This window comes from Macrotis lagotis, chromosome 3 (assembly GCF_037893015.1).
Source record: "Macrotis lagotis isolate mMagLag1 chromosome 3, bilby.v1.9.chrom.fasta, whole genome shotgun sequence".
Lineage (NCBI taxonomy): Eukaryota > Metazoa > Chordata > Mammalia > Peramelemorphia > Peramelidae > Macrotis > Macrotis lagotis.
The window spans coordinates 270,042,702-270,070,205 of NC_133660.1; the positions used below are offsets into that span (position 1 = coordinate 270,042,702).

The 27,504-nt window shown below is 39.6% G+C and overlaps 1 protein-coding gene across 3 annotated transcripts in view; it reads right to left on the reverse strand.

Annotated features, from left to right (window-relative positions):
• SYT13 (synaptotagmin 13) overlaps positions 1-27,504 on the reverse strand; it is a 128,478-nt gene continuing 100,974 nt past the window's right edge. For all 3 annotated transcript variants that reach the window (XM_074230523.1, XM_074230522.1, XM_074230521.1), the window contains 3 exons: positions 25,112-25,407; positions 16,632-16,761; positions 1-11,894 (listed from right to left, as the gene is read on the reverse strand). In XM_074230523.1, coding sequence (XP_074086624.1) covers positions 11,590-11,894; positions 16,632-16,761; positions 25,112-25,407 — 731 coding nt within the window. In that variant the 3' untranslated portion in view covers positions 1-11,589. The remainder of the gene's footprint in view (positions 11,895-16,631; positions 16,762-25,111; positions 25,408-27,504) is intronic.

Genomic DNA, 27,504 nt, shown 5'->3' on the forward strand with positions numbered 1-27,504 from the left:
CTGAGATGGGTGGAATTCAGGATTGCACTTATTCTTTTCTCATCCTTGGACATCAGCCTAGCTTCTCCAACCCTTTGTCCAAAGGAAGAAGAAGATTTGGCCTCCCGACTTTTTTTTATGTACCAGAACCATACTTGGCTATACATGTTTGTAATAGCAGTTTTGTTTTTCTTGCTTCGTCAGTTGTGGGTGGAGAGGGGAGGTAGGAGGCAGAGAAAGCAGATCTTAATTTGAAAATAAAATACAATTTAATTAAAATTAAAATCATTTTAAAGTATTTGTTGAACTGAATCAAATCACCTCCAAACAGTCAGCCCCATCAGAGCCTGGGCAAGAAAGAAACTATTGCTCAGATCTCCCAGTTGAAGATTATTTATTTACCATAGGGTGCTTCTGTTCTCTGACACCCATCACACCAGACACACAACAACAGAAACCCCATACTGTCTCCTTGTGCTTCAGATCATGGTTGAAATACAAACACCAAAACACTTAGCACTGCACAGACAACAGGAAACAGGAACACAGGGTCACCAGGGATAGGACTCTTGATCAACTCCCTATCTCCCAAAGTCATTTGGCTTTTCATTCACCTCCCACACCTGGACTCCTTAAGGTCCAAGTAGCAACTAGGTTCCTGGTGAAAAAGAAAACATTCTGGGATTCCCCTTGGCCATTTCCCTAAAGGATTCGCATCTAGGACCCCATCTGGTTTAGACACAGGTTTACACAGTAACCCCTTGTTCATAGCAAGAGCTCAGCCAATGGTGGTTGATCCATTTGAATTCAGTGTAAGATGTAATGGCCTAAGAGTCCTAGATTTCACGTTGAGTTCTGGAGGAACAGAGAGGCAATCATGTCCCTACCTGAGATGGTATCTCATAATTATCTCATCTCTGTGTCACATCCTTCATTTAGTTCTTAGAAAGTCTTCCATAGTGAAATGCATATTAGGGATATCCCAGAATGAGGTGCTCACTTCACATGAGCTCAATTACTCTGACTTTGGGGCTCACCACAAACAAGTCCAGTCCATTCATGGTCAGATGACACAACAAAGATCTTCTCATGTGTTGGCAGCTGGAAGCAATCAGAGGTTGAAAATTCAGGATAGAACTCCAGGGTGGGACACACATGGTGAGACTGTTCTCTCTTGGTCATTACATCAATATAAGAATATACATTTACAACATATACTTAGGTTCTCAAAGAGTTTTCTTTACCAACAAACCTGTGAGGTAGGGAGCACTTGTCACTGATTTACATGCCAGGGATTTAGAAAAGTCTGAAGATGATGCAATTTGTCATGTCTACCCTACTAGTCAGTGTCAACTCCAAGATTTGGACCCAAGTCGACTGACTTCAAGGTGCCTTCTAATAATGATGGTGATGATGATGATGATATAATAATAATAATAATGATACACCGAATCTACAAATGAACATTGATTCCAAATACTTTGATTCAATTGCAAAATCAATCACTTTATCCACCAGAGCAATAGTTGATCACATGTGAAACATAAAAGGATAATAATAGATGGACCCAGACCATTTATATCCAAACATCAAAATGAGAAAAATTAGAAGAACAAAAGCTCAAGTTTTTAGTATGAGTAATTTCTTCTACCAGTGCAGAAGGGCATCTTCTTTGCAATTTATTTGCTTTAGTAAGTTGCCTTGGACACTCAGAGGTTAAGTGAATCATTCTAGGCCAGAAAAATCTGGTCAAATGGGGACGTAAACCTAGGTCTTCTTGACTCTAAGATGTGTCCTATTCTTTTTCTCAGCTCATATTTTCAACCAGCTTTATGGTTTCCAAAGCAATCTATTATCTCATTTGGTTCTTTCAGCAATGCTGAGAGCGGGGTGCAATTATTTTCTCCATTTTAAAGATGAGGAAGCTGAGGTTCAGAGAAGTTACATCATTTGGAAGCAGAGTGTTACAGTAGAAAGAGAGCTGAGTGTGAAGTCTTAGGACCTGCTTGGCCCTGTGGGACCTTGGGTAAGTCATTTTACCATTATTTCAATATCTTCACCTCTAAAATGAGGGGGTTGGACCAGAAGACACTCTGAGAACCATCTTGAGAGTAGAAATTATTTCTTTCTAGAACAGTGACTGGCAAATAATAGGGGCTTGACATATACTTGCAAATTATTTCATCCTATGATGGTTTTACCAGTTATACAGATAAGTATCTGAGATGGAATTTGAACCTCAGCCTTTCTGATTCTCAATAGAATACTCTATCCACTAGACCAAGAGGCATTTGTATCTAATTCTGAGAATGAAATCAAGATAATTATAATTGGATCTGGAATATGAATCCTGACTTGGAGGCCAATAACTAAGATAGGAGCTCAATTCTCTTACAGAACGTCAAATGAATTCAAATTCAGGTACTGTGACTCAACATCCAATGCTCTCCATTATCTTAAATTCAGAATAATGAGGGCAACAAAAATAGGCATAATTTAAGAAACAGGTTTAGAAGGCCTTTGATAGAAGGGAGAAAACAGATATTAAAATTTCTGTGAACCAACATACCCAAGAGCATTGTCAGGTAAGCTGATGATGATTTGAGAAATGTATTGCCTCCTGTCAAAAATTCCAGTTACCACACAGCTGGTCCACCTTCAATATCTCAATTCTTAGTATATAAAAGCTATATTTTCACCAAAATGATAGAAAAAGTCATAATCAATGAGTTGTGGCTTACAGACTACTTCCTTGAGAGTCCAGGTAGAGCATTTTAGTAACCCCCCTATATGAACCCTGAAAATATCTTTGAAAATGTAATAAAGACAAGTGGGCTTAAAAGACCTCAGGTCTCCTGACCTCTTTTCATAGTGCAAAAGTACATAAAATAGTGAAACTGACTTTGGGGCCAAACTATATTTAAATATAATTGGAACATGTTTAATAAAATAAATGAAAATACAATATAACATAGATAATATTCATGTGTGCTTTTCTTAACCAATAAGCCATCTGCAGGGATCTCTTTTTATTTGAGTTTGCTATCTCTGGCATAATAGAAAGAGGTTGGATTTGGAGTCAAGACCTGGTCTTCATAGAGTCACAGAATTTCAATTTCAGAAGTCATTTGAGTCAACTCATCCCTAAAAGAAGCTTCCTCATCTTAACAGTTCTCTATGTCAATGAAATGACAGAACTAGTCCCTATCCCCTAACAATACCTGTGAAGAGTAATCTCGTTTTGATATATTTGGTAAGTGATTTTCTATCCTTACCTAGAAGAGGGACCAATGAAAAGCACGATGCTGACCTTTAGTACATTCTATTTTGGGATAGCGCCAACTGTTAGAAAATTTTTCCTGACATCAGATTCAAATTTAAATGCAAATTCTATCCACTTTTTAAAATTTTTTTTTTTTTAATTAAGGTAATGGGGTTTGAGTGACTTGCCCAAGGTCACACAGCTATGCAATTATTAAATATCTGAGGCCAGACTTGACCTCAGATCCTCCTTACCCTAGGGCCAGTGCTCTATTCACTGCACCACCTACCTGCCCCTAAATTCTACCTATTTCCTTTGATTCTACCATCTAGGACTAAACAGGATTCATTAATAGAGCTTCAAATGCTTAAAATTCATTATTTTACCCAGGTATGCACAGGGGTCAGCTCATACCAGCTCACAAGAATCAACTGTTAAATTTTACTTGTAAACATTTGCACCTCAGAAATCACAAATATTATAAATCAAGACTTGATTTATCATTTTGTTGATTATCAAAGTGATGGGAGAAATGATCATAATACAGATAATATTTAAAAGTGAGTCATACAAATCTTTTCCTTAAACAATTACCAGCACACTCCTGATCTTACTCTGCCCCAAAGTCTTCTTTAACTTATACATTCCCAGCTCCTTCAACTCATTTTCATATTGTCAATTTCTAGAACCTTCCCCAAGTTCCTCACCCTCTGCTGGGCTATTTCTAGATTATCAATATGCTTCTTAAAATATAATACCTGGAACTGAACACAATGGTCCAAATGTGTTTCAGTTAGGGCAGAGAATCTCAACTGACCTCCTTTTTCTTTGATTCTTAGTCTCCCAATGTGGCCCAATACTGAAACTTTCTTGGTTGCCAAATTATCCTATTGACTTGCTGAACTAGCTAGCTATTTAGACCCACAGATCTTCTTCAGATGGAATACTTTCTAGCCTTGATTCCTCCTTTTGTATGTGTGACATTGTTTTTCTTGAACCCAAATGTAAAACATTATCTATTAAATTAAATATTTATCTCTATTAAAAAAGCATATTATTATATTTGATTCAATAATCTATCCAATTATCTCCAAGCCCTAAGACTAATATACTATAATTGGTTCTCCATTTGTCCCATCAGGATACAATTCTTCCCTACTAGCAACATATCTCCTCCTACCCTCATCCTGTGCCCCATTTCTGCCAGTTCTTATTAGAGCTTTTTGGATCTAAAAGAACCATCAAAGAACATAGTCTAGTCCAATCCCCTCTTTTTACAAAGGTGGAAACTGAGGCTCAGTCAATAGTATTAAATTGCTTCCCCAAGTCACATAAATAATAAACCTCAGAAGAATTTGAAACCAGGTCCTCTGAATTCAGAACCAGGGTTCTCTCTCCTCCCCATCCATGCCAAGCTAATGAAAGTTGACCAAGATATTCTCTTCTAAATGGTTAAGATGTGACCCATCCAAAGGAATTTATATTTTGATTGGAGAAGAGATTCTCAAAAATAGAAAAGACTTCAGGTCACAAGAAATTTATCTCTAATGTGGAGTAGCAAATGGTAGAGTTAATATTTTAGCATCCCAAAGGGCTAGTCAGGCCCCTTTTGTAGTTTTGTAGCTAATTCTGGGCACCAGATTTTAAAAAGGGCATTGACATTAGCATATCTAAAGGGAGATACCAAGATGATGGAAAAGATGTGGGGGAAAGAGACTAGTTCAGTAAAAATAGCATTATCTCTCAAAGTCTAAGATCTAGATTCTACTATTTTCTACTTATATAACCTTGGGTAAGTCACTCAAGCTCCCTGGGCCTCAGCTTACTTATCTGTAAAACCAAGATAATGATATTTTCACTCATTAACTCCTCACTAACTACTACTAATGGTGGGAAAAACCATATAGCAAAGTTTAATGAACTATATAAAGTAAGATATTATGCACTGAGAATGATGAGTTTAGAGAAGAGAAAAAAGAGAGGAATGAGGGATGGAATTAATGTATATTCCAATTCTGAAATTCTATTATATAGAAGAGAGTTTTAGGGATATGTTTTGGTTCAGTGACCCCAAAGAAACTCACTTTCTAACAACTGGACTTGTTCACCAATGGAATCGGCTTCATGTGGTAAAGAGATCCTTATCACTGAAAGAATGCAAGCATAGACCACGTGATCCCTATCAAGAGTATCAAAGAGGGAATTACTTCATAGGGTGAGATAACATTTCATTCTAATTTTAAGATCCCATGGACAAACTTGCATTACCTAGAAAGCTAATCTAAAAGTTATTACTAATCTAATTCCAACTAATAGTATATCAATGCCCACAACTGGTTTAGATAAATTGTAAACATACTTAATGGGTAATGACATATACACCCAATCTTTCTTTTGGGTCATTGTACTATGTTGTCCAACACGTCTATAAATGAAGAAGGTATTAAGTGAAGATGAGTAGTAAGAGGGTCACTTAGCCTCTGTTTTAATCTTGTACCCTCAATTACTTAGCTCACATTGTTGTTCAGTTATATCAGAAAATATCCAACCCGTATGACCTCATTTGAAGTTTTCTTGGCAAAGATACAGAGTAGTTTACCACTTCCTTCTCCAGCTCATTTTATAGATGGGGAAACTGAAGTAAGTAGAGTGAAATGACTTGCCTGGAATCATACAATTAGTAAATGTCTGAGACTAGATTTGAACTCAGTTCAGCTGGATCTACCTCACTCCAGGCTCCATTCACTATGGAATTACTTAGGTGCCCCATTGTGTGCAGACATTGGTTGTCCTCCTTACCTGAAATGCTCTCTCTCCTCCCTTCTTCTGCCTAAATTCCCTGGCTTCATTCAAGACTCAGTTTAAATCCCTCTGCAAGAAGTTTTCTCAGTCCCCTCAACTCTAGTGCCTTCTCTCTGAAATTGCCTTTCCTCTATTTTGCCTCTATCTTCTATGTCCCTCGCTATTTATATGCCATTTCACCCATTAGAATGCTTGCTCCTTGTGGGCAGAGATCATTTTTTGTCTTTTTTTACTTTGTTTTTATTTTTTGCCTTTGGTCCTTAGCCCAGGGTATGGCACATAATAAATTCCAGTTGACTGATTAGTCAATGTTTGCTGAATAGAACGGAAGTCAGAAGACATTCTGATTGAGTGTTTATCAACATTCCAAGATCTACATATATAGAAACACACCAGAGTATGTTGTTGTTAGTAGGATGTTGTTCTGCTATTCCATAAACTACATTCTAAGTTCTGTTCCATTGCTAACATTCAATGGCCTAAGGTCCCATTTGGCTCTGACAATCCATGTTCTAAGGTCCTACCTACCACTGACAATTTATCCTCTTAAACTCCTCATTCATCTCAAATATTCTACTTTTAGGGTTCTTTCCAGATACGACATTCTATTTTTCTGTTTTCAAGTCCTTCCAGTTTTGACATCCCAAGTTCTATGTCCTAAGTTCCTCCTCCATTTCTCCATTGTAGTTTTAGGTACCTTATAAGATCTGGCACTCTTGTTTCTGTGTTCTGAAGTCCCTCTTGGTCTTAACACTCCATATCCTTTGTCTTAGTTTCCTTCCAACTCTGATATTTTGTGTTTACTGTTGCTACATAGCTCTAATATTCTACATAGGGAAGTCTCTTCCTTCTCTGGGATCTATTGTTTTAAGCTCTCTTCCATAACAAATATTCATCTGCTAAAAGATTCTTCCAGTGCTGGCATTCTGTTTTGTATTTTGAAAAATTTCTGTCTACTTTCACATTCAGTGTCCCTTTATTCCAAGGTCCCTTCTGCCCTTATTATTATTTTGAAGTTTCCTCTAGCTCTGGCATTCTATATTCAGATCTCTAGTTTTAAGAATAAGGATATTTGACTTAGACCAGGCAGTTGAAATTTATTGGGTTTTTTTCCCTCACTGACTTTATTTCATAGAATGGCAGGACTTAGGACTGGAAAGAACCTTAAAAGTCATTTGGTCTGATTCTCTGCTTCTCTAGATGAGGGAACTTGAGGCTCAGAGAAATTAAGTAAGTCGTATGATGTCACATAGGTGTGTCTTCCATCCACAACAGCTATCAAATCTCATTTCCACCAAGACTTCTCCAGACTAACCATCTCTAATTCCTTCAACCAATCCTTCTATGACAGGCTTTCCACCATTGTCCCTGATTTCCTCCAGATATAATTGTTAATTTCCCTTTAAAACAAAACTGAATACAAAATACATGATAGAGTTTAACCAGCAATTTACTGTCCCATAATATCAATTTTACACCTGATCATTCACTATCAGAGATTCGTTTTTGAAGTTTTGAAGTACATGCCCCATTTTTCTCTAAGAAAAGCATCCCCAATTCCTCCAAATGATGTTTTCCAATCTTTTCATCAGTATAGCTACTCTCCTCTTGACCTTAACAAGTTAACAATATCCTTCCTACAAATTGGCACCTAGAACTGAACAACATTCTACAGGTATAATCTTACCAGGACCCAGAATGCAAGACTGATCCTCAAAAATACCCATCCATTAGGTAAATGGTCGGGATTAGGTCTCGGATGCCACAAAGAGGTCATGAAGCATGAAGATAAAGAATAGTTCATTAGATTTGGTAATTAAAATAACTGATACCTGTGGTTTTCTTGGCACCTCTCTAGGGAACTTCCATTCAGTGAAGGAATGCTGAATCAAATCTGCTTTTGGCTCATAGAGTTTAGCACCCAGAGGAACTTGGTGATGGGGTTGCCTTTACCCACTTCTGAGGATCTCCTAGTTCCTGTGATATCCTCTCTTCCTCTTCCTCTTTATCTCAATCCTTTCAAGGCTCAGCATGAATAGGAAGCCCTTTCTGACGGATGAAGGGGCAACCATCTATGGAGATGCCTTACAAGCACCTACAGACAAATTGTGAGTTTGAGCAAACTGCTCTTGGGTGTCCTCAATCTCCTCCTCTAGGTCCTGTCACTCTTTTCCTCTTCCTGCCACTCCTTTCTCCCCACTCCTCTGTCCTAAAGGGATTCAGCAGTCTCCTGATCTTTCTACTTTCTTCCTCCTCTGAACTTGGTCCCTTAAAGGGATCTGAAAAATTCAACTACATTCAGCTACAAAGAACTAATAGTGAGTCACCTCTCCCAGAGAGCTCATAGGACCATAGGATCATAAAATTAGCCAAAAAAAGACACCAAAGGGTTAGAGTTCTAAAACAGGAAAGTACCACAGAAGTTATCTTGTCCAACCTCCTCCTTTTACATTTGTATTTAAGCAAGGTGATAAATCCTTAATTCAAAAGACTGAAGCCCTAATTTCAGTGTATGGCAGAAACAAACCAGTAAACTTTTTTAGGGTCAATTGAGCCTTCTTGGGATCCTTGAAATTATGCCACCCAGGCCCTCCAATGGAACACTCTACCTCCATAGGAAGCAAATGGATCCAGGTGGTGAAAGATCAGAGCTCAGTCAGGATGCAGGCTGACCTGCTGGATGGTATTCATCAAGACAGGCCAGAAGGAACGAGGTCTAGTCAGTCTGCTATCAAGGCTGGGACCACAATATGGCTGGGCTGCCACACACAATGCTGCCCCCACAGCTTCAGCCTACCATGCACACACTCTCTTGTTAACAAGTGGGAAAGGGAGAATGTCTGTAAGGCAGAGATGAGAGGCCATAAACCTAACTTTGGGATTAAAGGAGGAAAAGGAATCCATACAAAAAGTCTGGTCACTCTCACTCCCCAACTTTATGGAGAGCCAACAAGGACCAAAAGAACATCCCCAATTCACTGAATAGAGGCTTTCCTTCTTCCTCCTTGTCTCCAGCTCCTTGGCTCTCCATCTCCATTGCCTACTTTCTAGTTTACCAGGCACATCAAGTTCCCATTCCAGAAGACAAATTGAAGCAGAGAACAAAGATTTCAAGATCCATCAGTAGAATTCTAATGGGAGATGCCAGGAGCAATCTATAGATGGGGTAAGATGCTCTCCTGGAACCAAGCATCAGGAGATGGGATTTAAAATCCTGATTCTGATATTCTTTTGGCGAGCTCAGGCAAGTCTCTTCCCTTCTTGGGGTCTCAGTTTCCCTATATGTTTAATAAAGGAGAGAGTAAATGATCTCCGAAGTTCCTTCAGCTCCAGTATTCTATGTTCCAAAACCCCTCCCATCTCTGATATTTTATGTACTATGGTTCCTTCCATTTCTGCAATTCTCTATTTTAAGGGCCCTCTGAACTTTGACATGTTATGTTCTAAAGGTCCTTCCCAGGTCTAAACTCCTATGTTCAAAGACCTCTCCCAGTTTTGACATTCTATGTTCTAAAGTCCCTTCCAATTCTGACATTCTGTGTACCAAGGGTTCTTTGTGCTCTAACAATCTATGTTCTATATTTAAGATACCTTCTAGCTGTGAAATTCTATGTTCTATATAGTTCTAAATCCCATCTATTTCTAGCACTCCATGTTCCAAATGATAAGATCCCTTCTAACACCGATATAATACTTTCTAAAAACTCTTAGAACAGAAATATTCTGTGAGTTCTACATTTTCTTTTTCCCATTGGAGCACAGGGTCTGCTTTTCAGTCTGTCAGAATGCTGAAAGATAAATATCTGACTGGTACTTCTGAGTACCTGATCATAGCTATGCACACTCCTACAATTTTTCTGATGCTTCCTCCTAAAAAACAAGAAGGGAAAGATAAGTGATCCAAATCAATGGATTCATCATTAAAAAAATTTCCCAGATGTCCCACCAGGATTATTTAGGTATTCCATCTACCTTCAACTCCAGATATCATTCATCTAATCTTAGAAACAGCCAAAACAAGGTCATTAAAAACTAAGTGGGCTGCCTAGAGCTCTTCCTCACACCAAAGGGAAGAAACACAAAGCACTCAGATTTCCCTGGGTTCAAGGCATAAAGTTCTGTCCACTCAACTATATGTCATCATGTTCTATTCAACTTTTTGGAAATCCTTCTACATGAGAAGGGGATTTCCAGATCTAGAGTTAGAAGGGGCATCAGATAACCCCTTCATTTTTACAATGGGGAAACTGAAGCCCTTGGGAGGGGCCTCACCCAAAGACACATAGATGGTAAATGTCAGAGCCAGAATCTTCCCACTCTCCTTATAATGTGAACAAAGGAACTGTATTCAGTGTGCATGTCAACTAACCTTGTGTATCTGCCCATTTACTCATGGGTGAACCCTTCCGAACTTTGCCAAAATGCAGAGGAAAGCTTGATCTGAGAACTACATAATTAAGTTATTAATGGTAGCTGATATTTCTGTAAGGTTTTGCTCCTTAGAATAGCTCCCTCACCCTATAAGATGTAGTAGACATACCTTCATTTTATAGATGAGAAAACTGAGCCCTGGAGGAGTGATAGGACTTGCCTGTAGTTACATGGAAATTAATAACTGGAATCCAAATGAAATTTTGTTCACAGGAACATAGGATTTAAAGTTGATAAGGGGAGAGTGGTATTTCCAGAATTATGATTAAGAAACAAAAAGGAATCAATAAAACTTATTTTAAAAAATAGTTGCCTCAGGAGCATAGGTTTGGAGATAGAAGGCATTGTCTAGCTAACCCTTCTCATTTTACCTCTCTTTCCCAAGGTCACACATTTACTAAGAAGTAGAGACAAGATTAGAACCTAAATCTTTGGACTCCAAACCTGGCTTTGTTTCCAACTCTCCAAATCTCATTACTGGATGTATTCAAGCAGAGGATAAACCTGGTTTTAATAGATGCTTCTTAGTTCAATTGAATGACTGTCTCAGGTAAACTCTAGAGTTTATTTCTAGTTTTTTGGGATGTGAGATTGGACTCCCTTGAAAGTCCTTCTCCATTAACATCCTGGGTTCCATATAAGTTTTAAAAAATAAGGAATATCTTTTATTTATTCAATAAAAAGGAACGTGGTGTTCAAGAACAGGCATTTCAAAAATAATGAAATGTTTGTTAGATCAAGCTTTCCTTTGCCTTTTTCCAGGGACCATCTGCCCATCTGTGTGTGGGCTGTCTCATGCTCACAGACTGGAACTCACCCATCTTTTTGGCAAGTGGGAAGGAAATCACTGTGTGTACTCAGTAGCTTGACCACTGAAGTCTTATTTCTGTTCTGTGGTCAGAGATCAAAGGTCTTTTTTATAACTCATTGAAGGATGACCTGACTGGTGGTGTCAGGGATCCTATGGGGTCTTGACCTCTCCAAAGATCTTCCATGGTCTCCTGAGCCCATGGTCTGACTGAAAGTGGAATGGGGAGAAGGTGGGGACATGGATGGATGAAAGTAGGTGAGACAAGGAGGAGAGGCCTTGGCATCATGGCAGAGGCCTCGTGGGGCTACATCTGGAGCTGATGCCACATGGCAATCTGCCGGCGGGGATTCTTGAGCATCTCTTCCCAGTGGCTGCGCTGGGTGCCAGAGGAGTGCAGGCCTAGGCTGCAGCGACCAAGCACATGACTTTGACCAGCCTCATCCTGGCCCAACATCTCTAGCTCCACACTGGAGGCCCGGAGGAGGTCATCAGGCACCTCGAACATGATCATCTCATTCCACACTGGATTCAGCTTGTGTTTGGCCCGCTTTGTCTGCTTCTTCTTGAGTTTCAGGGCTTGATGCTTCAAGGTCACCTTGACAGAAACATCTGCAAAGGATGGGGACATAAGAGTGGGGAAGGGGTAAGAGAGATAGACCTGGTAAACTTCAGTACAGCTGTTCCTCCACCTGGTCTAGGGGAAAGCTATGGAGCACCCTCTGCAATTCCTTCTGGGCCCCATCTAAGTCAATAGTCAGGAAACAGGGGACAGAGTGGAACCAATCATAGAGTCCTAGTATTTGGGAACTGGAAAACACCTGAGGGGTATCCTAATCCAACCTCCTTTTTTATAGAGATAAAGAATATGGAATTGGGCCAAGGAACCCAACCTTTCACCTCATACATTTCCACTCCCTCACCCACCTATTCCTAAGAACAATGGCATGAAGATTCTCCTAGTGGCATTTTAAATAGTTTGTCTTTAGGGAATCATAGATTTCAAGCTGGAAGGAATGCTGGGTATGGTAATTCATGTTTAAAGGTTGACTACTGAAAAAAGACTGAGACCAGTGGATTGTTTGAACTCAGGAGGACTGAGGTACAGTAGGCTAAGCCTATTGGGTGGGAGCCCCTGGGAGCAGATGGTCTCTAGCCTCCCTAAGGAGGAAGGAGCAACCCAGATTAGAAAGTCACTCATGGTCACACATCACTATATTTCAAATAAATTCTGTTCAGCAAAGGGGAGGGGCTGAAATGGAGATGATAGTCATAGATTTAAAGTTGGAAGGAATCTCAGAGACAATCTAACTGAACTCCTTTATTTTATAGAGGTAGAAACTGAGGCCCAGGGAGTGAAGAAGCTTCAATTCACTAATTTAATTAGTAACCATTTATGAAGTACCTTCTATTTGTTAGGTACTCACCCAAGGCCAGGAAAGGTAATAAGCATTTGAGGTGGAATTTGAATCCTGAGTCAGCATTTTTTCCTCTATACCAAAAAAAGAGAGTTGAGGATAGGGATAGGGAGAAGAAGGAACGTTGTTCTCCAAGTACAAGTGGGGGCTGGGAGGAACCATCACTCATCTTCCTCTCACTTGTTTTCAATGTCCTTCCAAGTCCATGGAGATGACTCGTCTCTTGGCTGGCTGTCTGGCTTGATTCCTCTCATCTGTTTCTTGTTCTTTGAAAAAGGCTTTTTTCAAACATAAACCTTGGCTCTGCACTCATAGATTTAAAGCTACAAGAGACCTGAGAGGTCATCTTCTCCTTCATTTAACAGCTAGGCAAACAAAAACTGAGAAAAAGATCTCCCCGAAATCACCCAATCAGAGACCTTAGAGCAAGGACCACCTATTCCAACATCCTCATTTTACAGATGTGGAAACTGAGGCCCAGGAAGTTCAATCATTCTCCAAAGGTTACTTTAAGTATCAGAAATAGAATTTCAACTCAGATCCCTCCAATCCCAGAAACATTTTTCATCCCAGAGTCCTACTTGCCTCTCAACTTTTTTTTTTTAGGTTTTTGCAAGGCAAACGGGGTTAAGTGGCTTGCCCAAGGCCACACAGCTAGGTCATTATTAAGTGTCTGAGACCAGACTTGAACCCAGGTACTCCTAACTCCAGGGCCGGTGCTTTATCCACTACACCACCTAGCCACCCAACCTCTCAACTTTCAAATCAACCTAATGGTGTCAGGGATCCTACAGGGCCTTGCCCTTCCAAAGTGCTCACTGTTCCATATTGAATACACAATCCAAATTTCACTCAATGGGCAAAAGTAGACACCTTGATCCTGAGGGGAAAAGGATTCTGGATGTACTACAAGAAATTTCTCCCAGAAATTTTAAGACCAAGGTCAAAGAATTTAAAATTAGAAGAGACCATAGGACTTATCCAATTGTTTCATATTCCAGGTGAGAAAACTGAGGCCCAGAATGGGGAAGGGACTTAAACAAGGTAACAAAGAGCAAAGATGCAATCTCAATTTCCCTAACCTCAAATATAATGCATTTCCCATTATGCCACAATAGATTTTCATATATAATCTAATAGCCAGAACCAGTTTCAAATAGCTCAAGATTATGGAAACTAATTTGGGAATAACTAAGACTCAGTGTTTATTGCTATAATTTATCATCCCTGAGTGGTTAGTTCCTTTTGACAATGAATGATATTTGAGAGACAAGTGCTATAAGAGGACTGAACTGAAGTGAGTTATAAAGAAAATCCAGTAAATCCAATAAACATTATTTAGCAACCCATTATTTTCCACTAAAAAGAAACACAGTCCCTACCTTCAAGAAACTTACAATCTATTGGAAAGACCAAAAAAAAAAAAAAAAGAAAAAGAAAAACTCAAGAGATGGAAAGGAATAAGAAGAATTTGACTTTGTCTCCATTCTTGGGATTTCCCCAGGGTAGTTGATGCTCCCAAGCATCCAGGACCTTTCAGTCAAGAATTCTAAACTCCAGTCTTGGGGTCTCCATTTTGTAAAGGTATCCCAAGAATACAGGGTAAATTCAGGGTAGATTACCAGTTTTGGAATTATGGGACAAGGTTCCTATCTCAATTCTGCTACTCACAGATGATTGATTTTCTCTGGGGTTCAATTTCTTCCTAACAATTAGGGGGTTGCCCCATAAGGGACATTTTTTCAGTGAAACTTGGATCTGCAGTTGTCATGGAAGTTAGGGAGTTTGTTTTAGCTCAGATGTTGGACTAGGTAGCTGCTGGTGTCCCTTCCAGCTTTGAGGCTCTATCATTCTCTATGATTCTGCATTCTTAGAGTAAGGTGAGACTGTGGCCAAGACTGAGAGATTTCTGTCCTCTTGATATGTGTAGTTCAGTGGAAAAATCCATGAGTTGGAAGATAGGAAAGTTGGATTCAATTGGACTCTGTTATTTATTGCTGTGACTTTAGACAAGTCACTTTTTCCTCGACCTTGGTTTTCTCTTTTGTAAAATGAGGGAGTGGAAATTCATGACCTCTGAGGTCCTTCCAGATCTCAGTTCTGTAAGCTCACATCATCACTCCGTGAGGGAACACTGGTACCAATGGCAAGGTGATTTCTCAGAGATTCTGGGAGACCTGGCATCAAGTAAAGAAAGTCTCAGGATCCTGAGCCTTGAAAGGAGTCTATTTGGATAGGTTCTCTGGTTCCCATAACAAGTAGATTCCCTGAGACTCAGACCCTATCAACAAGACCCCACAAACCTCCTGTCATCACACACACTCAGCTGGCAAATTCTGAAGAGGAGGATGATTAGATCTAGACAATGGTTGATGGCTGAACTTGGGATCATGAAGACCTGAATTCAAATGCTGTCTGATTCACTTCCTAGCCATGTGATCCTAGGCAGTCATTCATTTCCTCCCCGTTCCTCAGTTTCCCACAAGTGAAATGAGAATAGTAATAGCACCTATCCCAGGTTTGTTGGGGGGGCTCAATAATATATGTAAATTATTTTGTCAACCTTAAAGCTCTTATAAATGCTAATCATTATCATTAGTGTCATCATCATTATTGTTGATGTCATTATCATCATTATTATTATCATTATCATTATTATTATCGGCCAAAGAACAGATCTAGATGCAGTGATATGGAAAGCAATATGTTCTTATTAGTGGAGTTATATAAATGAAGAATTCAGGGTCATAAAAACTACATAGATAATACAAAGCAATACAAAACTCTAGCAGTTTCCTTACTAATTTTACATTAAATGTTTATATTTTATAGATGAAGAAAGAAAGTTCCAGCATCATAGGAACTTAGAAACTATCAGATGAAGAAACTGGAACAGAGAAAGATGATGTGACTTAGTCCCACTCACACATCTAGCAAGTATTTGAGACAGGATTTGATTTCAGGATTTCCTAATCTTATCTATCCTCTGTGCCTCCTCAGAAAAGAAACTACCCATGATCTCAACAGCAAGTAATCAAGTAGCAAGTTAGGTTCATGGACTTAAGAGTTGGAAGGAAATATGGAGATCCTCTGGTCCAACAGTTGTCAAAGGGCCCTTGGGACTCCTGAGACCTTCCCAGGGGGTTCATGAGATCAAAATTCTCTTTGTAATAATATTAGTAAGTTTTTTATTTCTAAAGTGGTAAATATAGATAGACATGAACAAAAACTTAGGGGTGGAGGGGTCAGTCCTCAATAATATATGACTGAGTCAGCTAGGTGGTGCAAAGAATAGAGTACCACCCTGTAATCAAGAGGACCTGAGTTCAAATCTGACCTCAGACTCTTAATAATTACCTATGTGACCTTGGGCAAGTCACTTAACCCATTGTCTTGCAAAAAAAAATCAAATCCTAAAAATAATAATATATAAAACTGCCAAAGATTCCTGAGAAGGCAGGGGAAGGAAATAAGTCTTTATTAAGTGCCTACTATTTGCCAGGAATTTTGCTAAATTTCCAAATATTCTCTTCCTTGATCTTCAAATCAGTCCTAGGAAATAAACACTATTATTATCTCCATTTAACAGTGGAGGAAACTGAAGCAGAATAACTAACTTGCCTAGGGTCACATAGCTAATAAGTATCTGAAACTAGGTTTAAAGACATCATCCTGATCCCAGGCCAGGCTTGGACTTCTATTCACCTGGCTTAAAACCAAAAAGTCTGAGAACTGCTGAGCACATCAATGCCTTCATTTTACAAAAGGGAAAGCCAAATCACATGCATAGCAATTGGTAGAGGTGCTATTCAAACTCAAGTCTTCTGACTCCAAATTCTGTTGTCCCCCATGCTTGTCTCTGGCTCTCTCCACACATGACTCAGGTTAGAGTAAAGGAACTCCGCATAACTCCCAAAGCTATCCCACTCACCCTTCCCCAGGACATCTTTAGACTGGTTGGAATGCAGATTCTTTGCCTTGATCAGGACCACGAGGAGACGGTTGGCGGCTGGGAGGTAGCTGATGGAGAGGAGGACTTCACCAGAGCCAGTGGCCAGGGTCTGAGAAGGGAAGAGGAGATCCAAGCACAAAGGTTGACACTGAGTGAGCTTCTGTCTGAATAAGGCAGGGTTGGGATCAATCACCTATTATGAGGTCTGGCAGATAATCGGGAAATCTTATGTTTATAGAAACAGCAGCACATCAATTTTCTATAGAATTTCTCATATTAACAGGAGGAGCACTGGGTCAAAAGAACTGAATTCAAGACCCAGCTGATATGTATTTTCGTGTGACCTTGGATAAATGATTTCTCCAATTGATCTAGTTCTATTTCTGCATCTGCAAAATGGGGGGGGGGGGGGGGAGTGAGCTAAATCATCTTGAAGATCCTTTCTGCATTCAAGGTTTCAAGGTAATTATCTAAAAAATAGAAGTGATGATCAGATTCAGAAATAAAAGATACAAGATTCAAACTAAGGTCAAGCAAGCATTTATTGAGCACCTACTATGTACTATATACCATATACATACTTTTGTATGTACATATCTCTGCACTGGAGATTCAAAGATAATAACTGGGGCAACTTCTACTCAAAAGGGCCTTACATCCTAATGGAGGAGACAACAAGGGTATATAAAGGGTATCCCCAAAATCTCAGTGCATTATGTATATAAAGATTTTGGGGCTTCTCTGTATGAGTATATATGGAAAAATAGCAAGAGAATAAATAAAATAAATGAAAAGTCATGGCATAGCAGTTGAGGGGATCAGAGGAACTGACCAACTTCCCACCCATCCTTAGTCATTCCCTCCTCTCCCGTCCAAGGTTGACAAACAGCTGGGCTCTTTTCCCTATGCTACATTCTGACACTATTCCTGGGTAGGGTGAGAGATAAAGTTGATTGCTGGGGCCCAACCCCATCAGGCTTCAGGCTCTGTGTGGGAGCAAGAGGAAACAAGGGCCCTAATAATAATAAGCAAGGTAAGTGGGTGAGTGGGTGAATAGAGTCTCCCAATATGCCTCTTCAGGAAGGAATGTACCTCCTGAAGTGGCAAAAGATATTTCTTCAGCACTCTGAGTCACCAACAGCTTTCTCCCAAAGAACCCTTCTTCAAGGCAGGTTATACTCATTCTCCAGATGAAGAACCTAAGACTCAGAGAAAGAAGGGACTTGTCTAGAGCCAGAGCTGATGAGTCACAGAGCTGGGATTCTGACCCAAGTCATCTCCACTGCACCATGCTATTTCCTTTCCAAAAAAACAAAGATATCAAATTACAAGTGGTGGAATTTGGACAGCAATTTATACCTCTGAAAGTCACTCTTTGACACTCAATTTTTTCATCTGTAAAATGGGGATAACACATGTAGTACCTCCATAACTAGGAAACTAAGAGGATCAAATGACAAAATCCTGGGGGGGGGATAATTTTGCTAACTTTAAAGACCTATAGGAATGTCAAGTCTGCATAAATATAGGGTGGCCGCCTTGTTTAACAACAACAAATATCGTTGATATAATGCTTAAAGGTTTACAACGTGTTTTACAAATCTTTCCTCATTTGATCCTCATGATAACCCTGGGAGGCAGATATTATTACTGCTGTCATTACTATTATCATTATCCCTATTTTTTCAGATTAAGGAAAAAACAAGAAACAAAGAGTGACCTGCCCAGTCATGACTGGCACACGTATGAGGAGGATTCAGACTCAGGCCTTCTACCCATGTTTCATTCACTCCAATAAATCACCTAGCAACTGTGGAAATATTGCAGGATAGGGGATAGAAGCTGGTCCTGCATTTCATTGAGAGAAGGATCTCCCTGGCGCAGAAAACCCTCAATAGCAATGGTTAAATTTTGGAACTCTGACCAAGGCAAGAATAAGTCATGATACCAGAGGACTGCAGAGAAACACTCCTGTCAGAGAATTAATGAACTTAACATTCAAATTGAAGTGCATATTATTGGACATGACCCAGGTGGAAATTTGGGGGAATGTTTTTTGGACTATGCATATTTGTGTCAGGTAACAAGAAAGAAATCTTAGATTTGAGAGGGGCAAGGCAATTTGGTTATTATTTAAGAATTTAAAGCTTAAATTTGAGAGATAGATGCAACTGATTAATAAGATTAATAATTATTGCTACTTTGTAGCTACTTACCTATATCACATATATTTATGTAAGTACATGTCGCGTCCCCCCATTAGATTGTAAGCTCCTTGGAGCAGGGGCTGTTTCTGCTTTTCTGTTGTATCCTAAGCCCTTTGTGTAGTATCTAGGCTAGTAGTAGGTACTTAATAAATACTTTCTGGTTGATTGATTGATTGATTGATTTGGCAGATATCTAAAATCTGAACAATCCATTTTAGTATGCAGAGTGTTAGATTAGGAATCAGAGGACTTCAAATTCTCACTCTGTACCTAAATACCAGTGACTTTGGGCCAATTCTTCGCTTGGGCTTCAGTTCCTTCAACTGTAAAATGAAAGGGGGATGGGCTAAATGACCTCTGAGGTCCCTTCCAATTTTAAATCCTATAAACATAACATCAACATCAAAAGGAAACTTAGAGATCATTCAAAATGAATGACGTAAACTGTAAAAACAGATGAGGAAACTGAGTCTCAAAAAGGGGAAGTTGCTTGTACTGAGTCACATAGCTAATGAGTGTAGAACTGAGACTCAAGAGATTCATCAGTTCTAAGCCCCCAACTGCTTGTCCCACATCATGTTTCTCCCACCTGCCTGACCCATCCACCTCCATCTTCAAAGGATTTAATGACTAAAATAACTCCTCTCCCCTTCTCATTGTTTCCCAGACCTTTTCCTCTTTGCTCTGCTCACTTCTCCTTCGCCTCCAGTTCTCAATGAATGATTCAAGCTGTGTATTTCGGCAGCACGTTGCTCTCCAGGGTCCCTAGTGACGCAAACCTGACTTTTATTTTGCTAAGCATCTTCCGGTAGAACTAGGGCACAGCTTTCAACAAAGACTAGTACTGCTCTTAACCCCTTCCTCCCCAGATGAGAAATTTAGCTGAGATGCAACATCTTACAGATTTGCCCTTGTTTTCATGGTGCCTGCCAAGCATCACTCAACCAGAAGGAGCAGGTGATCTTTGAGGTGGGTACTTTTATTCTACTGAAAATTCTCCAACAGCCTCATGTGCCAGCCTTAACCCTGCCCTCCTGGTGAGTGCTCACACTAGGAACCTTATGGATGTATCACAAAATCACTGGCTCCCAGGCTTGAAAACTTACAAGGGGCCTCAGCAGTCATCTAATCTAACCCATATACAAAAGAAATTCCAATAATATACCTTGAAGATTTCTAAAGAGGGGCCTGCCACTTGAGGTAATCCATTCCATCTTGGGACAGTCTTAATTGTTAGCAATTAGCTAACACATCTCTTTTCCTCTTCCCCTCCCAGGGCTCCCGATTCTGACTTCCAAGGTCAGACAGAGCATGTGTAGTCCCTTCTCCATATGGCTGCTTTATGAATACTTGAAGATAGATAGAATGTCTTCTGAGTCTTCTCTGGCCAAACTAAACTTGTCCATTTCCTTCAATCGAATATTATATCCCACTAACCCAAAGCTGCTCTCTATCCTCGTTGGCCTCCCTGGGACATGCTCCAATCTAACAATTAGCTAACTAATTAATTAATCAAATCAATCAAAACTTTATTAAGTACCAACTACATGTCCAAGCTAAGCAATGCGGACACAAAAACAGACAAAAGCCAACCTCTGCCCTCAAGTATATCCTAATCAAATGAGAGGAGCATCCTTCTTAAATGGTGATGCCCAGAACTAAAGGTAATAGTCCAGATGAAGTCTAATGAAGGCAGAAGACTGTCAGAAAACTGGGGAGTTTGTCAGAAGACTGGGGAGTTTTTCCCCTCTTAAATATTCCATTAGGTTTTGGGGAGGCTATCATGATACAGATTTGTGTACTTGGATATGTTGAATAATAATAATGATAATAATAACTGATATTTGCATTATGTTTTTAAGGTTTGAAAAACATTTAGAAAATCATAGCCCACAAGATAATAAAGATGTAAAGAACCTAGAATATAGAGCATAGAATAGCAGAACAGGGAGTATCCTTAGAATATTAAATGACAGAGCTGGAGGAGAGCCCCTAATACTGGAAGGAACTTTAGAATATGATACAGAGAACATGAAAAGTAGATAGATCTTTAAAGACAACTGAACAATAGATTGAGAGCAGCAAGGGGCCTCAGATTTTACAGATGAGAAAACTGAAAACCAGGGAAGTCAAGGGACTTGACTAAGATCTTACAGCTAGTGAGCTTCCAAGACAAGATTTGAAACCATATCCTCTGATGCTAAATTCAGCAGTCTTTCCACTGCACCATATTGCCTCAAACTTTATTTTATACATGAGGATAATAAAGAGTCAGGTCTAAATCAGGAAGATTTACCTTCTTGATTTCAAATCTAGTCTCAGACACTTAGTAACTGTGTGATCCTTGGTAGTTGGTACTTAATAAGTTTTGATTGATTGATTGAATTAATTAATTAGCCGATTATTAGATTGGAGTGTGTCCCAGGAAGGCCAATGAGGATAGAGAGCAGCCTTGGGTTATTGGGATATGATGTTCAATTGAAGGAACCTGTTTGCCTCAGGTTCTTCAGCTGTAAAATGAGCTGGAGAAGGAAATGGTAAGACCCCAAATGATCACAAAGAGTCAGTTGTAACTGAAAATGACTGAACAACAATAGCATATTGAGGTCCAGTGAGGATGACATCTATGCTGCTGAGTCATAGGTAAGAGCAGAGCTTGAAGAGAATATCCAACACCAGAGACAATTTTGGAATAGGAAACATAGAAGGTCAAAAGTAGAAGTGTCTTTAAAGAGAACCTATTGAAAATGTTAGAGCTATCTTCCCTGACATAAGATGGGTGAGGGAAAGACTGGATCAGGTATGAAATGAAGGACAGTTAGGAAATTATTCTAGTTCTGAGACCTGTACCCAAACCTTTCAATGCCTCATTTCCCCATCATATTTTCACATTTCTTCCCACCCCAAAGCTTTAGTGAGATTTGTACTAGATTTCCTCAGCAGTTCTGCCAATTCCTCTACCAAAGCTTGCCAGAAATTAGTCCTGAGGGCAACTAGGAAAGTCTCAAAGTCACAACTAAAGAACATTTCCATCTCCTGAGATGGCTTGCTTATTAACTTAATGAACAAAAATGTGGGTCCAACATCCCAGGCCTTCAGTCAATGATTGCCCAGAAAAGCCAAGTGCAGAAGATTATTACCTCCCAGGCTTCAGATAAAGATTCAATCTGTGGTCCCAACTTCCTCCAAACCTGATTAACTTTCTAAGATCAATAATTCATAGTTAAAAGGGAAAGAGAGAATTATAAAAGCCCAAAGCATGGGCAGGGTGGGATGTATAAGTGCCCAATTTTCCCCTGAAGCTCAGCCATCTGTTTGGGAGAGGTATCTTCCATAAAAGTGGTAATAAAAATATTGACTGCTGGTTGGAAAGATTTTTTTTTTTCATTTGTTCGAAGAAAGTTAGAATTAGAAGAGAACATAAAATATCATAGATGGAAGGGACTTCAGAGCATAAACCATCAGAGCTAGAAAGTATTGCATTTAGAGTCAGAGGACATGCATTCAAATCCTATTTATGATGCCTCCTACCTGTGAGTCCTTGCTGACTTCAGTTTACACTTATTTAACTGAGCCTCAGCCTCCTCATATATAATAATAGAGAGGACTAGATAACATCCTTTCTAAAAGTTATAATTTTTTGACTTCATGAACTTCTACATATTTGCCTAGAAAAGACTAGGGAATTTATTCAACCAATACTGAATCAGAGTTGTCCAGAGGCACTCAATGCTAGGGGGGAAATAGCAATAGCAACAGCAGCAACATTGTTTTTAAAATCAAAAAACATAAACAAGTTGTGTGGTCCTGAGCAAGTTGTTCAAACTCTCCAACGCTCCATTTTATTTATCTCTACCTTGATATTTCAAGCATCTCTGCAGCTGTGATCCATGATTGTATTTGGTATAGATCCTCCTTGATTCACGCATATTAGACCTCTCTGGAAAGATCTGATAGTGCTTGTGTTCAGTCAGGAAGCCCTTGAAGAACCCAGGTCTCTACCATGCCTGAAGTTGAATTCTCAAAGGAAAACTTTGGTGGAGACTCCCCAATTGTAATATGGTGATATTAATTCTATTATCCACCTCATAGGGTTGTTGTGAGAAATTTTTCTTGCAAATCTTAAAAGCACCATGACAATGTAAGTTCTATGTGAGTTCAAATCCTATTCACGACATGCATTGTCTTATAGCATCATGGCCATCTAATCCAACTCTTTCATTTCATTAAGAAAAACAAAAAAGGAAACAGACCCAGAGAAATTAATGGTTTAGACTAGAGGCAAGGAATAAATGCCTGAGTCTTCCTGACTCCAGATCTAGTGTGACTTTGAGAAAGTCACTGAAAGGGGGCGGCTAGGTGGCGCAGTGGATAGAGCACTGGAGTCAGGAGTACCTGAGTTCAAATCCAGTCTCAGACACTTAATAATTATCTAGCTGTGTGGCCTTGGGTAAGCCACTTAACTCCATTTGCCTTGCAAAAACCTAAAAGAAAAAAGTCACTGAATCTCCATAATTAAGGTCTCAATTTTTCTTATCTACAAAATGAGAGGATTGAACTAAACCAATTAATCCCATCAACAAACATTTCTTTAAAATCTGCTAAGTACTAGGCAGCTATTCTTGGTACTAGGTATTTGAGAACAAAGAATACAATAATCTCTGCTCTCACAAAGCTTACAGTATAAGAAGAAAAAGTATATAGTAATTGAATATTTTCAGACTATACACAATAGAAATACAAGGTTAATTTGGGGGAGGGGACACTTGCAATACCCAAGAGGGGAAAGAGTTGGTAGCGGGACTGGAGTCAGGGTACAAACAGTAGCTCTGATCTTAGATAGAGCTGGAAGGCATCAGGAAAGAAATAATAATTAAGTCCATGGGAGCTGATGAGATCACATAGTGGGGAGGTGTAAACACTGAAGAAATGGGCACCCAGAAGAGATTCTTGTGGTTCAGGGGTATGATGTAGATGAAAAGCCAGTAAAAGGTTTTAAGAAGGAACAGTTAGACAGGCAGGAGGAGAACCAGGAAAGAAGTTGGAGCATATAGAGAGAGACCAGTAGGAAGTAGGATCAACAGTGGAAGGATGAGGCCAGGAAATGAAGCAATCCCTGGGCTCCTGGGATTTGGTTTTAAATGAAGTGATGAGTTTGGAAATCCAACTGCAAAAAGTTAAGAGAGTAAGAGGAAAGGAAGCAGAAGTTTTAAGTGAATGGAACTTTTCCAAGAATCTAACTGAGAAATAAATGTTTCTTGGGTTAGCAGGGATGGTCTACTGAGACATGGGAGGAACAGGAAGGGACTATTTTATATAGAGAGAAATAAGGTTAGAAAAAGAAAATACAACATCAGAGTAATCTGCTGGAAAATAGAGGATTGACTGAGACCAAGGTGGTAAAGTGAATAGAATACTGGGCCTGAAGACAGAAAGACTCATTTTCCTGAGTTCAAATCCTGACTTCAGACCCTGGGCAGGTCACTTCACCTTGTTTGCCTCAGTCTCCTCATCTATAAAATGAGTTGGAAAAGGAATGGCAAAGTACCTCAATATCTTTGCTAAGAAAATTTCAAATGGGCTTGTAAAGAGTCAGACATTACTAAAGGATGACAGCAAAAAAGTACGTGTAGAGAGATAGGCCTTGGAATGGAAAAAGACCACCTCTTCATCAAAGACAGGCATAAAAGAGAAAATCATGGCATCTATAAGATGTGCAGAAAGGCAAAGTTGTGAGCTGAGGAGAAGTGGGGAGGTGGCAGGTAGTGGCAAATGACCTAATTTTCTAAATAAAGCACAAGATTGTGGAATGGGGGTGAATGGGGTCAACTGTGGTGGGAAGGATCTCTCAGGTCTCTTCCAGCTCCAAATCTGGGATTTTATGCTTGTATATTCACCTGTTTTACCTTTATAATGATTCTATTCTCTCATAAACCAAGTAATAATAACATTCTATATTTATTTATATTTATAAAATATTTCATTTAATATCTCTTGTTAACTTATAACTACTTTGTGGGAAAGACAGAGAGGCATTATTATCCTTACTTGTCAGATGGGGACACTGAGTCTTGAAAAAGTGAAGAGATTTGCCTAGGGTCACACAGCTAGAAAATAACTGAGTTGAGCCTCTGACCCAGATCATTTCACATTCTTTTCCTCCCCTTCATGCTGTCCTTCAGGCTGGACAGGAAAAACTGCCTTTTACCTAATAAAAAAAAGGCCCCAAAAAGCAGAATGAGATGGACATACCTTGGCTGAGGTCTTCAACTCTCCCCACTGGGCTGTCCCCAATGATATTTCATCCAGATGCAATTGGAGCTCTCCCACCACACTGTGCCGGGAGAACCTGTCACAGGTTCTCAAGGTCAAAGTCAGGCTGGCAGCTGGTCTCTCTTCCTCAGACAAGGGGAAAACCAGGGCCTCCTCCCAGGTGGTATGGGGCAACCTCTTCTTCAGGGTTGTCTGTGCCTCAACAGTGTTTGTGACACTTGCCACACTTCCTTGAATGTAGCAATCACAGCCCACATCATGGTCCCCTGTCACAGCTACAGGAAAATGGAATAAAAAATAAAAACACAGGCTCAAAGTGATAGCTGGCAAGGGAATGTAGGGAAGGCCTCTGTTTTGAATCACAGAATGTCAAGCATTGGCAGGGACTTAGAGATCATACAGCCCAATTTCCTCATTTGACAAAGGAGAAAACAGAGGTCCTGAAAGGGTAGAAATTTATCCAAGATCATGATCAGAAATGAGATTGAACCTCATGTCTTCTGACTCTAAACCTCTTTGTTGGGGGTCACATGGAAAAAAATGGAAGGTCAACTTTGATGGAAGAATTTCACTTTAGAACTAAGATGTGCAATGAACTCAAAACTATTAGAGCAGAATGAGACTTCAGAGATCAAATCCTTTTCATCCCAATAAATAAATAGTCTGGAAAACAAAGAGGGGGATGACTTACTAAAAGTTACACAAAAAAGTCAAAAGCAAATCCAGGACAAAACCCTAGCTGTTCTGAGTACCAGCATTTGCAGTCACCCCTAAACAAACCCTGAGCAAACCTCTTCTATAGAAATGTTTTTAAAAGAGGGTGGGCAAATCCTATTAAGGACAGGATAGTCTAGTCTTGGAGATTAGGCCAAGAGCCTTGGACTTGAAGCTGGCAAACCTGAGTCTTGGCTCCATCCCTTCCTAATTGGATGATCCAAGGCAAGTCCCTTCAACTCTGGGAACCTCCATTCTCTCAATTAAAAATGAAAGTGATAATTTTTGTGCAAGCTACCTGACCCAAAGGTAAGATGATTAAGATGAAAAAATTTGGTAAACCTGAAAGTTTTCTTGAAATAATTGGAGATGATTCTTATATGAAGGAAAGAATTCTGCACTGGGATTCAGGAAGTTTTCTCTGTAGCAGCTAGGTGGTACCATGGACAGAGTATTAAGCTTGCCTGATGAAGACCTGAATTCAAATGCAACATCAGACACTTAGATGCTGTGTAACCCAAGGCAAGTCATATAAACTCAATTTACCTCATTTTTCTTATCTATAAAACAGAGGTGATAATAGCACCTGATTCCCACAGTTGTTGTGATGATCATATGAAATAATATTTATAAAGCGCTCAGCAGAGTTTGAAACTGAGTAGATGTTTAATGAGTGATGGTTTTTTCCTCCCTTTGTTCCCTCCTTCCTTCTCTCCTCCCTCCCTCCCTCCCTCCCTCCCTTCCTTCCTTCCTTCCTTCCTTCCTTCCTTCCTTCCTTCCTTCCTTCCTTCCTTCCTTCTTCCCTTCCCTCCTCCCTCCCTCCCTCCCTTCCTTTCTCCCTTCCTTCTTCCCTTCTATCCCTCCCTTTCCTTCCCTAGGTAGACTCTAGACCTTAGTCCCTTAATTTTTAAAAATGAAGCAATTGGGGTCACATAAACTTAGTGTCTTCTAGGTCTGGAATTCCATATTCTAGTCTCTAATCTACCCGTCTTATTTCATATTCAATGATTTCTTCTATGGCTAATATTCCATGTTTAATGTTCTACTCCAGCTCTAACATTCTAGGTACTGGATGATGTTCCTTCACAGCCCCATACATTGTGTTCTGTATTACAAAGTCCCTTCAACGTTTAACAATTTGTGTTTTATACTTTATGATCTCTTCCAACTCCAGTATTCTAAACCTAAAGTCCCTTTCAGATCAAACATTCTGCATTCTATGCCTGAAGGTCCTTTTTAGCTCTGACATGTTCTAAGACCCCTCCAAACCCTGATATTCCATGTTCTTAGAACCCTCCCAGCTCTTACATCCTGTGTTCTATGGAACTGCCCAGCTCTGACATTCTAATATCTATTTTCTTTTTACCTCTAAATCCTATGATCCCATCATTGTATCTCTGTGACCTATTTCTCCAGAGATTTTCCAGTCAAAAGATTTTATTGCTATCACAGCACCAGGGCCAAATTGCTTGTTGTTTTTGTGATCCTATAAAAATGATAATTAGATTATTCTGTATTTAAAATATTTACCACAAAACTATTTGTAATGGGAGTCATTTGGATGCTAGCTCATTAATGTAATTTTGTATTCTGATCACTGACATTCTTAATGGTTTTTAATTTATGTTTATCCAGAACCTGGCACGGGAGGCTCTCAG